This window comes from Cydia strobilella, chromosome 1 (genome assembly GCF_947568885.1).
Source record: "Cydia strobilella chromosome 1, ilCydStro3.1, whole genome shotgun sequence".
Taxonomy (NCBI): domain Eukaryota; kingdom Metazoa; phylum Arthropoda; class Insecta; order Lepidoptera; family Tortricidae; genus Cydia; species Cydia strobilella.
The window spans coordinates 14,389,264-14,408,538 of record NC_086041.1 but is presented as its reverse complement, the minus strand read 5'-3'; the positions used below and the strand labels follow the sequence as shown (position 1 = coordinate 14,408,538).

The 19,275-nt window shown below is 42.0% G+C and overlaps 1 protein-coding gene across 1 annotated transcript in view; it reads left to right on the top strand.

Annotated features, from left to right (window-relative positions):
- Nucleotides 1-18,371, top strand: part of LOC134746647 (adenosine 3'-phospho 5'-phosphosulfate transporter 1) — a 40,692-nt gene extending 22,321 nt beyond the window's left edge. Inside the window, exons 4-9 of the mRNA XM_063681146.1 lie at nucleotides 3,219-3,409; nucleotides 4,005-4,229; nucleotides 4,803-4,953; nucleotides 5,347-5,567; nucleotides 7,335-7,460; nucleotides 16,754-18,371. Of these exons, the coding sequence (XP_063537216.1) occupies nucleotides 3,219-3,409; nucleotides 4,005-4,229; nucleotides 4,803-4,953; nucleotides 5,347-5,567; nucleotides 7,335-7,460; nucleotides 16,754-16,897 (1,058 nt within the window). The 3' untranslated portion in view covers nucleotides 16,898-18,371. The remainder of the gene's footprint in view (nucleotides 1-3,218; nucleotides 3,410-4,004; nucleotides 4,230-4,802; nucleotides 4,954-5,346; nucleotides 5,568-7,334; nucleotides 7,461-16,753) is intronic.
- The last annotated feature ends 904 nt before the right edge of the window (nucleotides 18,372-19,275 follow it).

Below are 19,275 nucleotides of genomic sequence, written 5' to 3'. Positions count from 1 at the left end.
TTGAATTGCTCAAAGGTCGGTAAGGTCTCCTCTGTGGTTTGCATTGATGCAGTCAACTCCCACTGCTTTCTTGTTTCTGGGTCTAACTTGAGAGTGAGCAAATGAATCACTATGGCGTCCCAAGCATTGACGTCTATGCCTATATTTTTTAGAGCATGTAGACAGTCTGAACTAGGATCAATTAATTCCTTTAAGAAATTTGCTGACTCACAAGTTGCGTTTTTTTGAGATAAAAAGCGTTTTAAAATAGTTTGACACATGAATCTTTTATTGTTATATCTTTGTTTTAAGCATTCCCAACATTTGTTATAATTGGAATTAGATATCGGAATTTGACGAAGCAATTGTTCCGCCTCTCCAGACAAATACCCTTTTAAATAGTGCATTTTTTGTACATTGTCTATGGACTCATTATTGTGAATAAGGGACTCAAATAAATCACGGAAAGTAGTCCATTCTGTATATTTGCCCGAAAAGGTCGGAATAACAATTTTTGGTAATTTCACTGAGTTGTTTTTTAACACAGCGAGTGATGTACCTGGGAATTGCATGGATTGTTCTTGAATATGGTCAGTGACCAAAGTTTCAGCAACTGATTTTAACTCAGTCTTAAACTCTACATACAATTCCTGAGTGATATCATACATATCGCTCTGAACATAAGTTGACGACTTTATTTCTTTGTGATGATTTTCCATTAATCTTTTGTGACCCAACAGAAATTCCGTCCACAATTCATCCAAAGTTTCTATCCTAACTTCTATATACTTTACTGTTATACGCTCTTTCGGAGATTTTTTGTAATTCGTTCGAGCTTTATTCATACGCTTATTTATATCCTCTTGGCTTGCAATCAAGGCTTCCATGTTGTATGGGTTCTATGTAAATGTATTTCTAATCAAAATTCTAAAATTGAATAAGTATCCAGCGTAATATGACACTAACTTTCTAAGTTCCTATAATGCGTTAACAAAATTTTACAAGTGTTTATAGGACCTAATGTCTATAGAATAAACCTAAAATTTTTACAAGTGTTTACCGGATGGAATTCTTCTAAGTCTATAGAATAAAGTTTTAAAATTGTACAAGTGTATAGAATAAGTTTTTTAAAATTTTACAAGTGTTTTTTCGGATGGAATTTTTCTAAGTCTATAGAATAAAGTTTTAAAATTTTACAAGTGTATAGGATAAGTTTTTAGAATTTTACAAGTGTTTTTAAGATTTAATTTCTACCAGAAATCGGGCATAGGTTCCCCGTCGGAACTAATTTCCTGAAACTAAATTATTCTAAGTTAATAAGCTAATGCACTTAAAGTTCAAATTGACTTGATTCTCGATTCGATGATTAATTTTTTAAAGTTTTCCAATTCTTAGACACAAGGCTCAAATTTGCACAACACTTTTTTACTACTTGACCACTATGAAAACACTGAACCTTATGACACTGGATTAAAGGTTGTTATTTCTTTAACAATTGTAAAAGTACTCACAGTTGTTTGACCATTGATTTTGTCACCTGGCTGTTCACGTTTGCACCATATCCTTCCGTGACGTCACGGATGTAGATTGCTCGCTCGCTGTTGTAGGCTTCCTTCCAAGGCGCCCTCTGTCGGCAGCCTGGATGCAGTCGTACGCTCCTCACGTACTTGCTGAAATCGCCCCGAACAGCAATCCACTGCCCATAGGTGCGCGTTAAACAATTCGTCCAATTGACGAATTGTTTATTTTTATTTACGCAAAAACGTTTCCACTACTATTCCTGCCGGAATCCGGCTCGAAGGACCATGAACAAATCAAACAAAACTGTTCATCCGAAATAGGTGGTTTATTGAGGTTGGTAAACAAAAACATGACAGACTACTTATACAATCTAAGAAAAATCTTAACACCGCGATGTACAGAACAACGCGGAGGGAACAGCGCCATCTAGCGGGACATTGGTACACTACCTTTACTATACAAGTTGTACACCCTTATCTCCGAAGTTCAACAACGAAAAAATATGAAATTTTTACATAACATTATCATAAATATTACAGGAAAATTATAATCACACCTCTTATCTCTATCTTGATAATTTACGATAACTACGTGCACTCTGTCTGAGTCATGCCAAGGTCCGAAGTCCCCACTAAGTCCTATTCGTGCCCATTGTACCATGCAAGATAAGAAATTTGAGTGAAAGAGACAAAATACGCCAATAATATGACTTATGCATAATGCTTGTAGAACTGTGCAAATAATCATTAATTTAAGTGTATTTCATTAGTTTCGTATCTTACCACCTTTTAGGAATCTTACTGGTAAGATTGGTAAGTTACTGGTAATGGGAATATTACCGCGGCACATCACTAGAGCCAAGGTATGAAGATTAATTTAATGAGGTGTTGTTGATTTCCCAAGGTTGGTCGCTGACCGGCGTTAATAACTGATAACAAAGCAGTACACTTTCATTTATTCTTTTTATACACACCGCACTTTACAATATTTGATACTGTTTTAACACATAATTATGTAAGCATACCGACATTTATTTTACTCTATCTTATTACAAGCTTTTATCTGGGAGCACGGTAGTGCCCCCGCCAAGACGAGCAAAGCGAAGCGCAAGGGCACTACCTACCTACCTACCTTTTCTCGGAGCGCTTTGTCGTTTTTTGAACCCTCATAACTTGGGGTGGATTATACCAGATAAACAAAATTCTCGAGATCGAAATGGAATCGGAGCTGATCTGATGATGGAGACAGGAGGTGGCCATAGGAACGCTGTGATAAAATAACGCATTCTAATGTGTTTGAGGTTGTTAATATTGTCTCGATGAATATTAATCGTTTGTGGAAAGAAAAAAACAGTCAGCGATGAAAGCTAGTACTAAAAATGTTTTTTTTTGCCAAAAACTTATTACCTTAACAAATAAATTACCCAGTTTTGTGATAATAGTAAACAGATAAAGTATGGCATCAATTTACGCCTTCGGTGCGATCTTTATTTCTGTTTTTAGTGTTTAAGGTAGTCTACAAGGAGTGGTTGAGCGAGTAAACCGATACCGAATTGTTCTAGTCTCATGATCCTCTTTGAAAAAATCCATCACTTTTTAAGTCGGAACAGAACAAAAAAAATGTTACCCAAGAACAGTAAAATCGGATAACTTCGTATAGCATTTCCATACAAATAAACTTATTTTCATTGTTGTTGATGCAGGATCGCTTTCTTTTAGGCTCACCAGGATGTTTGTCACGCAGCCTGTTCGCCATATTTGGTGACCCCGGCGAGCGCCTGCCCACTACTGACGCGCCTAAAATAGAAGACAGTCCGCGCCGCGAGGCAGCCGAGCTGGCGCTCTGCTTCAGCGGGCTCATGACGGCTTATCTCGTGTGGGGGCTGCTGCAAGAAAAGATCATGACACAGGTTACTCATACTTCATGACGTGACACATTGTTCGGTTACCCGTTCGACCGCCTGTCTACTACTGGCGCGCCGAAAATAGAAGACCGCGCCGCGAGGCAGCGGAGCTAACGCTCTGCTTCAGCGGGCTCATAACGGCTTATACCTCGTGTGAGGGCTGCTGCAGAAGAAGATCATGACACAGGGTACACATACACTGCTTTATTACTTGACAAATTGCTCAGCTACCCTGCCTGGCGTCTGGTAACCGCTGACATGCCTAAGATAGAAGGCTATCCGCGCCGCGAGGCAACCGGAAAACTACGATATCAATCTAACATGGTAATATACATGATAACTTATATAGAAACACTAAGTATTTACCATGTTGGTATATTTGTCACAATTATAACTTGCCGCAAATATGAATAATTCATGGTAAAACCCCATTTATATAATTGTTATACCTGTTATACCTGTTATACAGTCAGCTGTAGAGAAAAGGTAGCCCCCCCTGCATAGAAATTTGTATTACAAATTAGTACCTAAAGCACTATAGATTTTTTGTTTACCTTTGTTAATAAAACAATTCATTTTAAACAAGATGTGTTTCTTGCAGACCTACACGATGCCCGACGGGTCCACAGTGAAATTCAACGACTCCCAGCTGCTAGTGTTCATCAACCGGCTCCTCGCATTCTGTATCGCAGTGGGCCGTCTGCTCTGGACTAGGACTCCCCTGTTCCCAGTGCCGTTGTACCAGTTCTCGTACTGTTCGCTCAGCAACATAGTCAGCGCGTGGTGCCAGTATGAAGCGCTCAAATATGTCAGCTTTCCTATGCAGGTAAGCTTAGGCGCGTTAATGTGCGTGTATTTACAACTACGGTTTCTTTGCATTAACGTTTCAATTTCGAATTTGAGTGCGAGGCAAGTCGCCCAAATAGAGATTATCAACCGGTTCCTCGCGCGCGATGAAGCGCTCAAGTTTGTCAGCTTTCCTTTGCATGCAGTTTAGGTGCAACTAATGTGTGTGTATTTATACCCTATGATTTAAGTTTGTATGCGATCGGCCCGGGTGTTATGGTCCGTCGTCTAGATGGCAAATTATCCAAGTCGTATAACTTTTTGATGCGGCGATAAATATAGGTAACTTACTGATGACTAATTTGTAAATTTAGTTATTACTTATTACTCGTATTTATGCTGTCTGTGGTTTTGTTCCTGTTTGTAGGTATTGATCAAACTAATTTTTGTCCGCGTTGACAAATATTTGTAGACATAACTAGCCACTATCCTACTAATTTTATACCAGATTACTACATTACTACCTACTACTAATGCATTCCAAGAAAAAACCCGTAACAATCTCTTAACTTCTTCTTCTTAAAGTCAGCTGTAATTGGTATCGCATTTGCAGGTGCTATCTAAATCGTGTAAAGTGATCCCGGTGATGCTGATGGGCAAGGCCGTGTCGGGCAACAAGTACGAGCTGTACGAGTACGTGACGGCCGCCATGATCTCCGTGGGCATGGTGCTGTTCATGCTTGCCAGCAAGGATGATTATGCAGGTACAAATACAGGTCGATTCACAACAGCTGGCACGAATGGAATGAATGAATGAATAAAAATGTCTATGTGTGTATCACATTAACCAATAAAAATATGGTGGCTACGACTGTATACCGATACAGGTGTCATTCATACAATGAAAGTTTCGTTAATTCCATTCTTGCCAGCTTTCGTGAATCCACATACACAAATCTTTAAGGGGCTACCCGAGGTTTTCATCGATTTTTATCGTGCCTTGAAACCCTCGCAACGCTCAAGATCTCATTTTCCGAACCACTCGCTACGCTCGTGGTTAAATTTTAGAATGTTCCGCTTGCTCGGGTATCAATATTAGCACGAGAGTTAAAACAAAAACTTTGTCCCCTTGTAAAACAAATAACTATCGTTTGCAGCTGGCACATTCTCCCTCGCGTCAGGCGTAACCCTCCTCGCACTATACATGTGCTGCGACAGCTTCACGTCGTCGTGGCAGGCGCGGCTGTTTGCGCGCACGCGCGCCGCGCCGCTGCACATGGTGGGCGGCGTCAACCTGTTCTCCGCGCTGCTTACCGCCGCCGCGCTGCTGCAGCAGCCGCCCGCCACCGCCGCGAACCCGCGCTGGTCGTTACTACAGGTATAGTGACACACCACTCAGGTCGCTGCACATGGTGGGCGGCGTCAACCTGTTCTCCGCGCTGCTTACCGCCGCCGCGCTGCTGCAGCAGCCGCCCGCCACCGCCGCGAACCCGCGCTGGTCGTTACTACAGGTATAGTGACACACCACTCAGGTCGCTGCACATGGTGGGCGGCGTCAACCTGTTCTCCGCGCTGCTTACCGCCGCCGCGCTGCTGCAGCAGCCGCCCGCCACCGCCGCGAACCCGCGCTGGTCGTTACTACAGGTATAGTGACACACCACTCAGGTCGCTGCACATGGTGGGCGGCGTCAACCTGTTCTCCGCGCTGCTTACCGCCGCCGCGCTGCTGCAGCAGCCGCCCGCCACCGCCGCGAACCCGCGCTGGTCGTTACTACAGGTATAGTGACACACCACTCAGGTCGCTGCACATGGTGGGCGGCGTCAACCTGTTCTCCGCGCTGCTTACCGCCGCCGCGCTGCTGCAGCAGCCGCCCGCCACCGCCGCGAACCCGCGCTGGTCGTTACTACAGGTATAGTGACACACCACTCAGGTCGCTGCACATGGTGGGCGGCGTCAACCTGTTCTCCGCGCTGCTTACCGCCGCCGCGCTGCTGCAGCAGCCGCCCGCCACCGCCGCGAACCCGCGCTGGTCGTTACTACAGGTATAGTGACACACCACTCAGGTCGCTGCACATGGTGGGCGGCGTCAACCTGTTCTCCGCGCTGCTTACCGCCGCCGCGCTGCTGCAGCAGCCGCCCGCCACCGCCGCGAACCCGCGCTGGTCGTTACTACAGGTATAGTGACACACCACTCAGGTCGCTGCACATGGTGGGCGGCGTCAACCTGTTCTCCGCGCTGCTTACCGCCGCCGCGCTGCTGCAGCAGCCGCCCGCCACCGCCGCGAACCCGCGCTGGTCGTTACTACAGGTATAGTGACACACCACTCAGGTCGCTGCACATGGTGGGCGGCGTCAACCTGTTCTCCGCGCTGCTTACCGCCGCCGCGCTGCTGCAGCAGCCGCCCGCCACCGCCGCGAACCCGCGCTGGTCGTTACTACAGGTATAGTGACACACCACTCAGGTCGCTGCACATGGTGGGCGGCGTCAACCTGTTCTCCGCGCTGCTTACCGCCGCCGCGCTGCTGCAGCAGCCGCCCGCCACCGCCGCGAACCCGCGCTGGTCGTTACTACAGGTATAGTGACACACCACTCAGGTCGCTGCACATGGTGGGCGGCGTCAACCTGTTCTCCGCGCTGCTTACCGCCGCCGCGCTGCTGCAGCAGCCGCCCGCCACCGCCGCGAACCCGCGCTGGTCGTTACTACAGGTATAGTGACATACCACTCACGTCGCTGCACATGGTGGGCGGCGTCAACCTGTTCTCCACGCTGCTTACCGCCGCCGCGCTGCTGCAGCAGCCGCCCGCCACCGCCGCGAACCCGCGCTGGTCGTTACTACAGGTACAGTGACACACCACACAGGTCGCTGCACATAGTGGGCGGCATCAACCTGTTATCCGAACTATAGCGCTAAAAATATGGTGCCAATGTGTGCTCACTGCGAGTTACATGACAGAATGAATAGCTTTGTGAAGGTTTTTGAAGCTCTGTTAAAAGGTAATTATTGAAGGTTCAAATTCCGTTGACTCCTATGACGCGTCCTTATTTTGACGCTAATTGATGTGGATCGTACATACGTTGATGCAAATTCTCATGCCGCTTCGGTGTGCGGTGTGCGCCTAAAATATTCTTGTTTTGCCCGCAGCACCCGCAGTTCGCGACCGACGTGGTCCTGCTGTCGGTGAGCTCGGCGCTGGGGCAGCTGCTCATCTACCGCACCATCGCGCGCTTCGGCGCCGTCGTCTTCACCATCATCATGACACTGCGGCAGGTCAGAGATATACCCTTTGCATTTCGATTTATGTACAAATAGGCAGGACTGCACTACGTAGTCAACAAACTGTTGCAAGGGATTTTGCGGCTAGGTGTACACTGTACAATACTTACTAGACTAGTATTTCGATTTTATAGTTATTCAATTCAATTCAATACTTTTATTTCGAATAAAAAATCCATATGTCGTGTGTGTCAGTTATGGTTAGATACATTTCGCGTGGGATGAGGAGCAGCATTGTCATGAACCAATTAAGTTTTCTAAGTTTTTAGTAACGTTTATTCCATACCTACATTACCTACCTAGAATTAGTTTAAGGCAAGTAGGTATATATTTTTTCATCACACTTGCTCGAAATAGCTATTTATGCAACAAGTGCGGAAAGTGTATGATTTCCGACGAGTGTATAAAGGAATACGAGTCGGAAATCATCTTTACGCACGTGTATCATACAATGTTTTACTATGCATTGTGCGAGTAAATAAAAAAACATATCATGGCAAATAAGTTTAATTATTAAAAGGAGTGTTTTAAATCGACACGAGTTGCGAATTACCTATTCGCACGTGTATCGTACAACGTTTTACAGTACATATGGCCCTTTAAACTTTCGACATATGCACGAAAAGTGCTCTTTTCCGCACTAGTGCGAGAAAGTAGCACCATATGTACTGTATTTTTTTTTATTGAAAACAAAAAGCACTAGTGCGGAAAAGTAGTACTTTCCGCATGATATGGCTTCGTAGGAAACGCACTTTTCGAGCACATGCATTTCAAAAGATTTTATTTCATGCAGGTGTACTGAAGGAAAAGGTCTATATTGTTCCAGCGGGAGTTATGGATTCTGAAAAAAAAAGCTATAACTCACTCGTGAGTTTCGCTTTTTCTTTTATTGTGTCACTAATTCATACGAACCAAGTAGGTATAAATAAGTTTTACTTTGAAAATACTGACGTTTATAACTTATTGCAGGCGATTATGGTGCAAGTAAAAGATCTTGATGTATGTGAAATAGGGATTTAATATCCGAAACTGATACAAGGGTTGATATTCGCGTTTATGTATGTAAGACGCGTGCGGCGCTGTGGCGGCCGCTGGAGCTAATGGCTTGTGGTGGGGTCCGTCCCCCGCGCGCCCGCGCCCCGCGCGGTAACTTGTTGTCGTAGACATGCTGGGGGGCCGTTGGAGGAAGCTGAGGTGTCGGTAGCATTGGCTGGCGCTGAAGCTTCTTCCAACATCTCATCATTGTCATCAGGGAGGGGGCACACCTTATTCAGTGCCCGTCGTTCGATCCCTCTGATCGTTCTAAAATCGCCTACCCTGGCGATTCCGTCCTTGCCATAGTATAGTCGATGGACACGTGCAAGTTTCCATCTCATGGGAGGTAGGTTATCTTCTTTAAACACTACCATAGCGCCTTCCTTAAGAGCTCTGTAGGGATGTCTCCATTTTGTTCGTTTTTGTAGCTCGGAGAGGTACTCGTTTTTCCACCTCTTGGCAAAACTGTCACGCAGCGACTCGAGCAGCTGATAGCGCGTCTTTATGCCCTTTCCGGATGCAGCAGGAGGGGACGCCAGCGAAGTCAGGGGACGCCCGATGAGGAAGTGCCCTGGTGAGAGGGGAGAAAGGTCGCTGGGGTTACATGTAAGAGGGGTAAGGGGTCGGGAGTTAAGAACTGCTTCAACTTCCGTGCAAAGGGTACTTAACTCCAGAAACGTTAAGCTAGAGTTACCTATTGATCTTTTTAAATGATATTTTAAGCATTTAACATTAGCCTCCCATAGCCCGCCGAATGTGGGGGAATAAGGGGGATTAAATATGAACTGAATGCGCTCTTCGGCTGTGTAATTATATATGGACCTCATGCCTGCTTGTAATGCTCGTCTCAGTTCATTGTTTGCACCAACAAAATTAGTACCGTTATCGCAATAAATTTTTCTCAAACATGCTATGTAATATTGATATTACGTTCTTTATATTAGGCTGGGAAGTATCACGACTCCGGCGCGGCTAGACGGGGGGCCTGTAATGAAATTTCATACAAAGTTGCAGGCCTAGGCCGGGAAGTGGCTCTTTTTTAATTTCCATTTCACATATATTTGTGACACAGCATCATGGCATTCAGCCAAAAAAAAATATAACCAATATTTGCTTATGGTTCGGAATGACATTCTGCCAATACCCCTTAAAAAAACAATTAACGATAATTAATATATTTTGCAGTTTTATTTGTATCGAATTTACAAAAAATATATAAATAAAACATTATTAACAAATTCCAATAATATTGAATTGCAAATTTACCTACAAATACAGATTTAAAATATAGTTGGTCAAACCAGTTTGTCAGTAAATAAGAACAAAAAAACTATACTCATCCTTTTCTTTTGGGTGCTAGTACCAGTGTAAGACAAAGATAGTATGATTATCTCTGTCTATGTTTGAAATGAGACAGAGTCCTTTGACAAACTATATTTCATTTAAATATTAGCGGTAAAAATGTCTACTCAAACACGCGTTGGTGTTTTTTAAATCGTTTTGGAGGTAAAGTTGAACATTTTTCATTGTGTATCTGTAATTCTATTTTATTGGATTTATTGTGCGTTGTTTATTGTGTTATTTAATATGAGTTCCGACGAAAATATTAAATGAATACCTGTTAATTATACTCCATGTTTAAGGCAACGATGTATGTGAAGCATAATATCAATATAAAAAACGATGTAATCTTAGTTATGTGGCTAAAACTACAGTCAGAAGGATGCAAGGCGAAAAATCAAAGATACATAATTATACCTTTGAACATTTGTGTAATAAATTGATTAACTACATGTGTAAAATATACGACACGTGTGATAAAGATAGGTACAGGTAGTAGTTATATTTTGTGCCTAGTTTACTTTTAGTTTGTTTAGAATTAAAACTTTGATTTCGTGGAGATTTCTTTATTTATTTCATTGCATGTTTGAGAAAAGCACTATACATACATCGGCGTGAAAAGGGGTTGTCGGCCTCATAACTATCCGGCCTCACTACGTTCGGCCGTATATATGCATTCGGCCGGCAACCCCTTACTTCCCGGCCTCTGTAGTAATGTACTATTACTTGGTCTTCCTCTACGCGAAATGAATCTGCGAAGGCAGGCAATGAATGCTTTAGCACTAAGGTCACTAACGGTTTCTAAGTGGACTGCCTTAGTCCAAAAACAAATAAATATACAAATGTAGCATTTGCTAATTCGATTTCCGCGTCCTATTTTGCTTGAAATTGGAAATGGACCACAAAAATCTGTTCCCGTTATAGCAAAGGGGTAGCTAGGAGTAATTCGACTAGCTGGTAGGTGGCCCATCAGCGGCTCCATGGCTTTGGCTCTAAGACGAGTGCATATTACGCAGCAGTGATATATGCTTCGTGCCAACGTTCTACCTCCCAGGGGCCAAAACTGGTCTTTGAAGCTTGCCAGGAGTAGTTGAGGGCCAGCGTGCAGTAAGCGTAGATGCTCGGCTCGCATCAACAATTTTGTTAAATAATGTTTAGCGTGTAGTAACACTGGATGCTTTTTATCATAACTATATTCGCTATTATTAAGCCGACCACCTACTCTCAGCACGCCGACGTCATCAAGAAAAGGAGACAGCTGTAACATATGGGATGAGGTAAGTTTTTTATTATTTTTTATTAGTTTAAGTTCATCTTTAAATGACTCTGACTGGGCTAGTTTTATAAGGTAAGTTAAGGCTGAACTAAGTTCATTTTCTTTAAGGGGTCCTACTGATCGATTATGTTTTTCTTTGATTTTACAATTACTTATAAATCTGTGTACATATGCAATTATTCTTTTTAAGTGTAATGAACTTGAATAACTTTTTATGTCAATTAAGTTATTAGTTTCATTGTTTTGATTTATGTTTGATTGTAAGACTTTTATTTCAGGTAAAGCGGTCTCGGTGGTGGGGTTTTGCGGCCATTGAGATTCGTCATGTTTCAGGAAAACTGGACCTTCCCACCACAAAGATGACTCAACAAGAAGACTTGGAGCTACTCCTCTCGAGGCCAAGTCAGCGGGATTTTTATCAGTAGGTACATGTCGCCACGAGTCTCTAGAGGTAAGCTCACGAATCTCATTCACTCTGTTACACACGAATGTTTTAAGTATTTTAGGGCTTGTTTTTATCCAGCCAAGTGCAATAGTGGAGTCGGACCAAAAAACCTTTTCTTGTATGGAGCAACGGAGAGCTCCGCTGACCTTGGAAACGAGTCGAGCGCCCAACAAAGCTGCTGCTAATTCAAGTTTAGGTATGGTCTGAAGTTTAAGGGGACAAACTCGTGTTTTTGCGCAAAGCAATCTGACAGTTATGGAGTCTGAACTATCCGTGGTGCGTACGTATACGCAAGCCGCGTAAGCGTCTTTAGACGCGTCTACAAAACAATGGATCGCACAAGCGACAGGAGATGAGCCTTGTACATGCCTAGGTACAGAAACTGAAAGTAAAGCATGCAAGTCGTTATGTAGTTTTAGCCACGTTTTCTTAATGTCCGCGGGTACCTCCTCATCCCAAGTCAACTTGAGAGACCACAGTTTTTGAAGTAAGATTTTAAGAGTTATAGTGCAAGCACTTAAGAGCCCAAGAGGGTCAAATATCTTACAAGTGTTAGATAAGATTGTTCTCTTTGTAGCTTTTTCATCTTTAGGAATTGGTTCTATTGCAAATGTAAGATTGTCAGTGTTTGGTGTCCACTGTACACCTAGAACACTGGACTGTTTACTTAGGTTTAGATTGTCAGATACTGGCGAATCCTTAAATATTTCAGGGCAGTTGCTACGGAATTTATGCACTGGAAAGCATGCCGAATTAAGTGTGCCTACTACTCCGTTGAGTACGTGGCACAAAGTTTCTTTACTGTCTGCACCTGTTAAGACATCATCCATATAGCAATCACTTTTTATGACTTCAGATACTAAAGGATCCGGGCATTCTAATGCGAGCTGTAAAAGGCACCGTGTGCTTAAGAACGGTGCCGAGGCCGTGCCGTATGAGACAGTATTTAATTGAAGCACTTCTAAAGGCTTTGTGTCATCTTCGCGCCATAATATTAACTGTAAGTTTCGTTGCGAATCATGAATTAGGATTTGGCGATAACATTTTTCTATATCTCCCGTAAAAACATACTTATGTTGACGGAACCTGATCAAAATATTAAAAAGATCGTCTTGCACCACAGGGCCTACATATTGTATGTCGTTTAGGCTCTTTAAAGAGGCGCTTTTCATACTTCCATCGAAAACTACTCTCAATTTGGTACTTTCACTATTTTCTCTTATAACGCAGAAATGTGCTAGGTAATAGCCGAACTTCGGCCTATCGATTCGTGTGAGATGACCTAAAGACTCGTATTCATGTATAAAATCACTATATTGTTTTTTTAAATTAGGATTTTTATTTAATTTTTTCTCTAAGGTATAAAATCGCTTGGCAGCACCTCGGTAAGAGTCGCCTAATGACTTTTCAGGGGTCTCTTTCAGTGGCATCTGAACTGAGAACCTGCCATCTGGTAAACGGTAAGTATGAGCTTTAAAGTGCTCTTCACAATACTCCTCGTCAGCTGACAAAGGAGCCTTGGCTTCTGGAAGTTCTTCAAGGTTCCAGAACCTGGTTAACTTTTCACTGATTTCTTTTGTGAAAAAACAATGAAGTTTTTGTGACGTTATAGAATTAGGAAAATTTGCTGGACTTAAAGGACCTGCTACGATCCAGCCGAATTCTGTACTTACAAGGAGGGGCATATTTTTTCCCAGACTTATTTTCTCTAAACATAATAGTTCGTAAAATATTTCGGCACCTATCAATATATCAATATCAGAAACTTTATGGAATTCAGGATCAGCGAGCTGAATATGTTTAGGTATGTTTAGTTGACTAAGGTCTACGGGCAAGTTAGGCAACTGATCTGTAATTTCATCAAGGACTCCGCAGTGTAGGGTCACTTGGAACTGATTGGACAGGGAGCTGACAGTCACGTCGCATTGATCGGATACTGAGAGTTTAATGTTTTTAATGCCCGATATATCTAAAGAATCGGGTTCAGAATTCCCTAATCCAAGTTTATTTTTTAGGTCTTCAGTAATAAAGCAAGTTTGGCTGCCTGCATCAAGGACAGCGCGTGCTACATAAGCTACATTTGTATTGGGGTTGGATACCTTAACTAAAGCGGTACCAAGCATAATCTGCTTACCTGATCGGACTGTTAAAGCCCTAGGCGGTTGGTTGACTACTTCAAGGTCATTTGATGTTCCAACTGTGGGTGTCGTCGCAGGCAAGGGTTTAGTTACGTTATTTTCTTTATGCAATAATGTATTATGCTTCTTATGACATAACCTACATCCTCCTAATCTACAATTGCGTGTTTCATGTCCGCGTCGTAAACAGTTGGTGCAAAGATTTAACTTTAAGGCTTCGCTCCACTTGTTTTCGAGCGGTAAAGATTTGAATGATTCGCAGTCTATGATTCTATGACCTTGACTACACATTGGACACGATAAACCTACCGGTTTAGAAGGACTAGACGTGAGGAAACTTTTTGAAAATTTGCTATGTGTGAATGAGCCTTTATGTTCATTTTGTGTGAATGAGCCCTTATGTTCATTTTTTGGTTGACTATCTTTAGGAATATGAGAGACGCTTTTTTCATGTCTATTAGCTAATGTTGTTTCTAAAATGTCCGCTCGATTGCGAAGAAACTCGATAAATTCGTCCAAGAGTGGCAAGTCGGAGAGATTATTTCTATGCTCCTCCCACTTACCACTGGTGGTCGAGTCCAGTTTACTGGACACCATAAATATAATGAGCGTATCCCATTGGTCAACCGGCTGTCCAAGCGTGGTCAGTGCCCTCAAGTTTTTGGTCACAAGGTCAATTAAGTATCTTAAAGATTTATGTGATTCTCTGGTTAAAGGTTCTATTTTAAAGAGAGCCTTCAAGTGATTATTAATAAGAATTTTCTTATTATTGTACCTCTGACATAACAAATCCCATGCGACCTTGTAATTTTGTGACGAAAATTCAATAGACTTGATTACAAGTGCCGCGCTCCCTTGTAGGGACGATCTTAAATAGTGGAATTTGTTTATGTCTGGGATAGTGTCATTATTATGTATTAATGACTCGAACGTGTCGTGGAATTCCAACCACAAAAAATAATTGCCGTCAAATATCGGTAATTTGATAACGGGTAATTTTACGTTTACGTTATCCTGACGTGAGCAACTACTGTGCGAACTTTGTTTATCCTCATTATTTATGGGTCGCAATTTTAATAATGTTTGAGCACTGGCAATACCACTGTAAAACCGTCTTTCAGTTTTCTCTCTTTCTCGAATTTGTTCATCCGGGTCAGGAGAATATAGTTCTATTTGACTTTGACATTTTTCAAAATCACAGAATAAAGCTTCCATTTTTACACTTCGCAAATTCAATTCATTAAATCGCGCTTCGGAAATCTGGTCAGGTTGTATCCGTTTCAACTCTTCAATAAATTGTTCAAAATGTGTCAATCTACCTCTAATTGAACCGCGCTGTTTAATTAAATCTTTAAGCTTTAATTCATTTTCTAGCGGATTTATGTCTACGCCGCCGTGAGGAGAAGTGGGTGTAGACATTGTGTAAATTTATATTAATATTTTTTATATGTGAGGCACTAAAGTTGAAATGGATAAATAATGACCCAACACAAAAAACGGTAATAAACAAGATCTAGCGAAGGGCAATCAATAAACAAGATAAGAAAACTGTGCATCAAACCAGGCAGGAGTTCCAGGTGCGCGGAGACGCCGCGCGAAACTAGGTCAAGTCTCGCTCGAACAGCTGACGCGAAGTAGGTCGGCACTGCGGAGAGTAGGCAGTAGGCACAGCCGACGCGAGCGCAGTCAGTCCGATGTATTTATCCTGGAAATGTCGGCCCGAAACGAAATGAGCAATGATGCAAGTATATAAGGTATATAATGGTTTGGACCTTTGAGGAATAAACACTATCTTTAATAATGTGAGAAAACAATTATTTACTTGTAACCACTTAATTATGAAGTAGCTCAGCGAAATAATATTTAAGGAATGCTTTGTATAAAGAAAGCGTGAACAAGGGCGTGTTCGGTGCACAAGCACTTATTATTAAGTACTTTACGTAAACAACAGCTTAAGATAAATTATAATTTTAAGCAGTGCAAATTCAAGATGCAATGCAATTAGCACTTTATGACTTATATTAAGGTTGATTAGCTCTAGCAGGCCAACGAATAAAATGCTTTTAATTTTAAATGTTTTACTTTTATAGAGATTTTAATGCTGTATTTATTGCTGTATTATGTATAGGCGCGTAGCAACATAGGCGAAGAATGCACTCAAGATAAGAAATATGATTACGGAATCCTAAAATTTTAATAAAAGTCGTATTTATATATTTTTTGGAATAAAGTACACTAAGCACAAAAATCAAAACTAGGATAGTTAAAAGGGTAAAGGATAAGAATTGGGCACTCCCCTGGAAGTAGTTCGCCGTGGAGACCCGCGTCGCCGGCGTGGCATCCAGTCCAAAGGTCGCGCTCGGTAGTTTCTTTGTTCTCGCTTCTCGAACGTTCTGGCTTCCCTGTTGCTAAGCCGCGTACGCGCAGATGTCTTGAGGTAACTAGTCCTGTCACGGTCGCCAAAAACTTGCAGGCGATTATGGTGCAAGTAAAAGATCTTGATGTATGTGAAATAGGGATTTAATATCCGAAACTGATACAAGGGTTGATATTCGCGTTTATGTATGTAAGACGCGTGCGGCGCTGTGGCGGCCGCTGGAGCTAATGGCTTGTGGTGGGGTCCGTCCCCCGCGCGCCCGCGCCCCGCGCGGTAACTTGTTGTCGTAGACACTTATTATTTTTTGTTTTATGCTTTACAATATTTAATTTGATTAATTTAATAGCAGTTTCAAATATTTTTACTCAATTTACAATTGTGGCTGAAACTGAATGCCGATGGGTCTGTGCCTTCGATGCCTAAACTGTCAAAAAATTTCAAAATGGCGGACGAATGTTTGAAATGTCACCGTATTTAAGAATGATTTCGCTTAAAATTTAGTTTTTTCTTCGCAAGTGTGATCAATAACATTGTGTGTAACTCCGGGGGTAAGAATATTGTTACTCGAGTCCTTAATTCACTCCAGCCTGCGGCTGTCGTGAATATATAATCTCTCGTACAATATTTCACTTACCCCCTCCCCCCCACTTTGCACAATGTGCTATAAATTTGCAGGCGGTATCCATCCTCCTGTCGTGCCTCGTGTACGGGCACCGGCTGTCGTTCGCGGGCGTGCTCGGCGTGTGCGCGGTGTTCACGGCGATATTCCTGCGCGTGTACTGCCGCCAGCGCCTGCGCCGTCGCCGCGCCGGCACCTAGCGCCGCGCCGACGCCGACGGGACAATGCGCGGGACCGGGACCGTGCGCGTGCGCGTGCGGCGGGAGAGTCAAGTCTAGGTTGTAGGATAGGCTTGTTGCCTGACTTGCAGGGGGCAATCTGTTCCTTCCTAGCTAGCATATTTTATCATTTGGCGTTCTGTTGGTCGCCCCGTAGCTGCCCGAAACAGACCGCGAAGTTCAGCTTGCGTCGCCCCAAGCTCTTTTGGCCATAGGGTAAATATGCCCCCGTACTCGTATCTAGTACACGGTTAACCCTTAGCAACGGTTAATGAACCAAAGGCTATAAATTTTAAGGCTGGTTTAATATTATTTACTACTATTTTCAAGTAAAGAGTCTCTGATCCGAGAAAATTTAAATCCCTCCTAAATTGTAGGAAGGTCCAATATGGGACCGGCAAGAAAATTGGCGGGACATATGGTGGTAGAGAAATGCCATTCTCCTACAGAACATTAAAGTTTGGATGTTCATTATACACGATTTGTTCAACGCATGAACGCATGCGTATGCATCAACGGAATACAGGAAAAATGCCAATGCGTTTACTGCTTAAAACAATGTAGTGTCATTAGATTATCCAAAGCAAAATGGGTATGCGGCAAATGCATTGCTTTTAACGCTGCCTTTATAGCATAAAACAACCCCGCGCTTTAGTCCAGTAAAATAACAAATACATAAATTACATAATATTTCATTTGTAGGTACATATTTTGTTTTAGTGCAATGCCCCTGTGAAATTGTTGTACATTATTATTATAACCAAATATATTTATTTGTGATGGGTTTATACAATATTGTATATTAGATCAGAACTATTATGTTTTTAAGAGAATTTCATAAACTAATAATTCTTATTACTGTTTCTACAAATTCCATAAACTGTCTCAAAGAAATTTATGATTTGTGCTATTGTCCGTGCGTGGTAGAGTTTTCATATCAGTTTATTGTTACTTAGAGTAGCAAACTATAGTCTGACAAAAAATAATAGATATTAAAAAGTGGCAATACTGTAGTGTCGTCCCTTTCAAATCAATCTATATAAGAAAACGGAACGACACTACAGTATTGCCACTTTTTAGTTTCTACTCTTTTTTTGTCACACTATATTTGACATTAGTTTTTATGAAATGACAATACTTAATTATATTTGTGTAAATATTTATTAGCTGTCATAATTGTACACCATTTACATGAAAACTGAATAAGTATCATGTTGGATTGACGATAGTATTAAATGAAATGTTTACAATGATGTAAATTTAATGTTCGGCTAAGTCAGGTCTGCAGCGACAAATTGGCAAGATTCCTATGGAAACGTAACCTTTAATAAATGGTAGCACTGCCACACTTTGTCGTGGCCAAGTCGCTGCAGTCTTAACTTTAACTGGCTCTATAATGTGTTTTTGCACAAAAAATGTTAAGGTAATCAAAGAAATAAATTTTCACTAAATTGTGGTTCGTATGTTTTATTGAAACTCGGGAAAAGTAAAGTTTTAGCAATTTATTGCTTCCGTTATAATTAAATATTAAAAATAGGCACTGCAAGGCTAGCTAATTTTTTATGAAAATAATATACGAATAGAATTGGAATCGAATAAAAATACCCTGTATATAACATATATAGGTAAATATTTATCTTAGGCAATAGGCAAAACTTGGTTACCTTACTGCAAGATCTTGTAGGTACTACAATGTGCAGTTACAAGTTACAGTAATATTAACATATATATACCTATACTAATCTATGGTTACAAGTTAGACTATTACTTATTCGAAACGAAGCGGATCCTCTACGTTTGCTAAGATTCGCAGTCTATAATTACATAAATTTACTTACATTATAATGAGTTGTATTTATTTATATAAGACGGTTACAAAAAATCTAGCTACTCCTAAGATACGATGCTTCCTTGCCCCCCTGCCCCCCCCCCCCCTAGTTACGCCACTGACCGCACTGCTAGCGCGTCATTCTCGAACCTTTTGCAAAGGATCGCTAAATTCGCTAACTGATCGCTTGCATTTCGTATCACAATGTGCTGTGAACTGCGAGCGAGCAGTTCGCGAATGGCGCGCTAGCGACGCATTCGCCAGATCTGGACGTATCTCAGTAGTCTTAATTACACGTGACAGTAGAAGTATAACTAATTGAAGAAATATTGTTTACATCGATGAATGTTATCATTCGAAATGGCTTGACTATTATTTTACAATAGAACCATTAAACCAGAAAATCATTAGGTAACACCCGGTTTTGCTTAAAGCGTACTTGAGTGAAACAATCTTGATGTAGACGCGCGGCAGCGTGTTAAGCCAAGTTCAAAACAAGACAACTGGCGACGCAGCGGCCATGTGTAATATT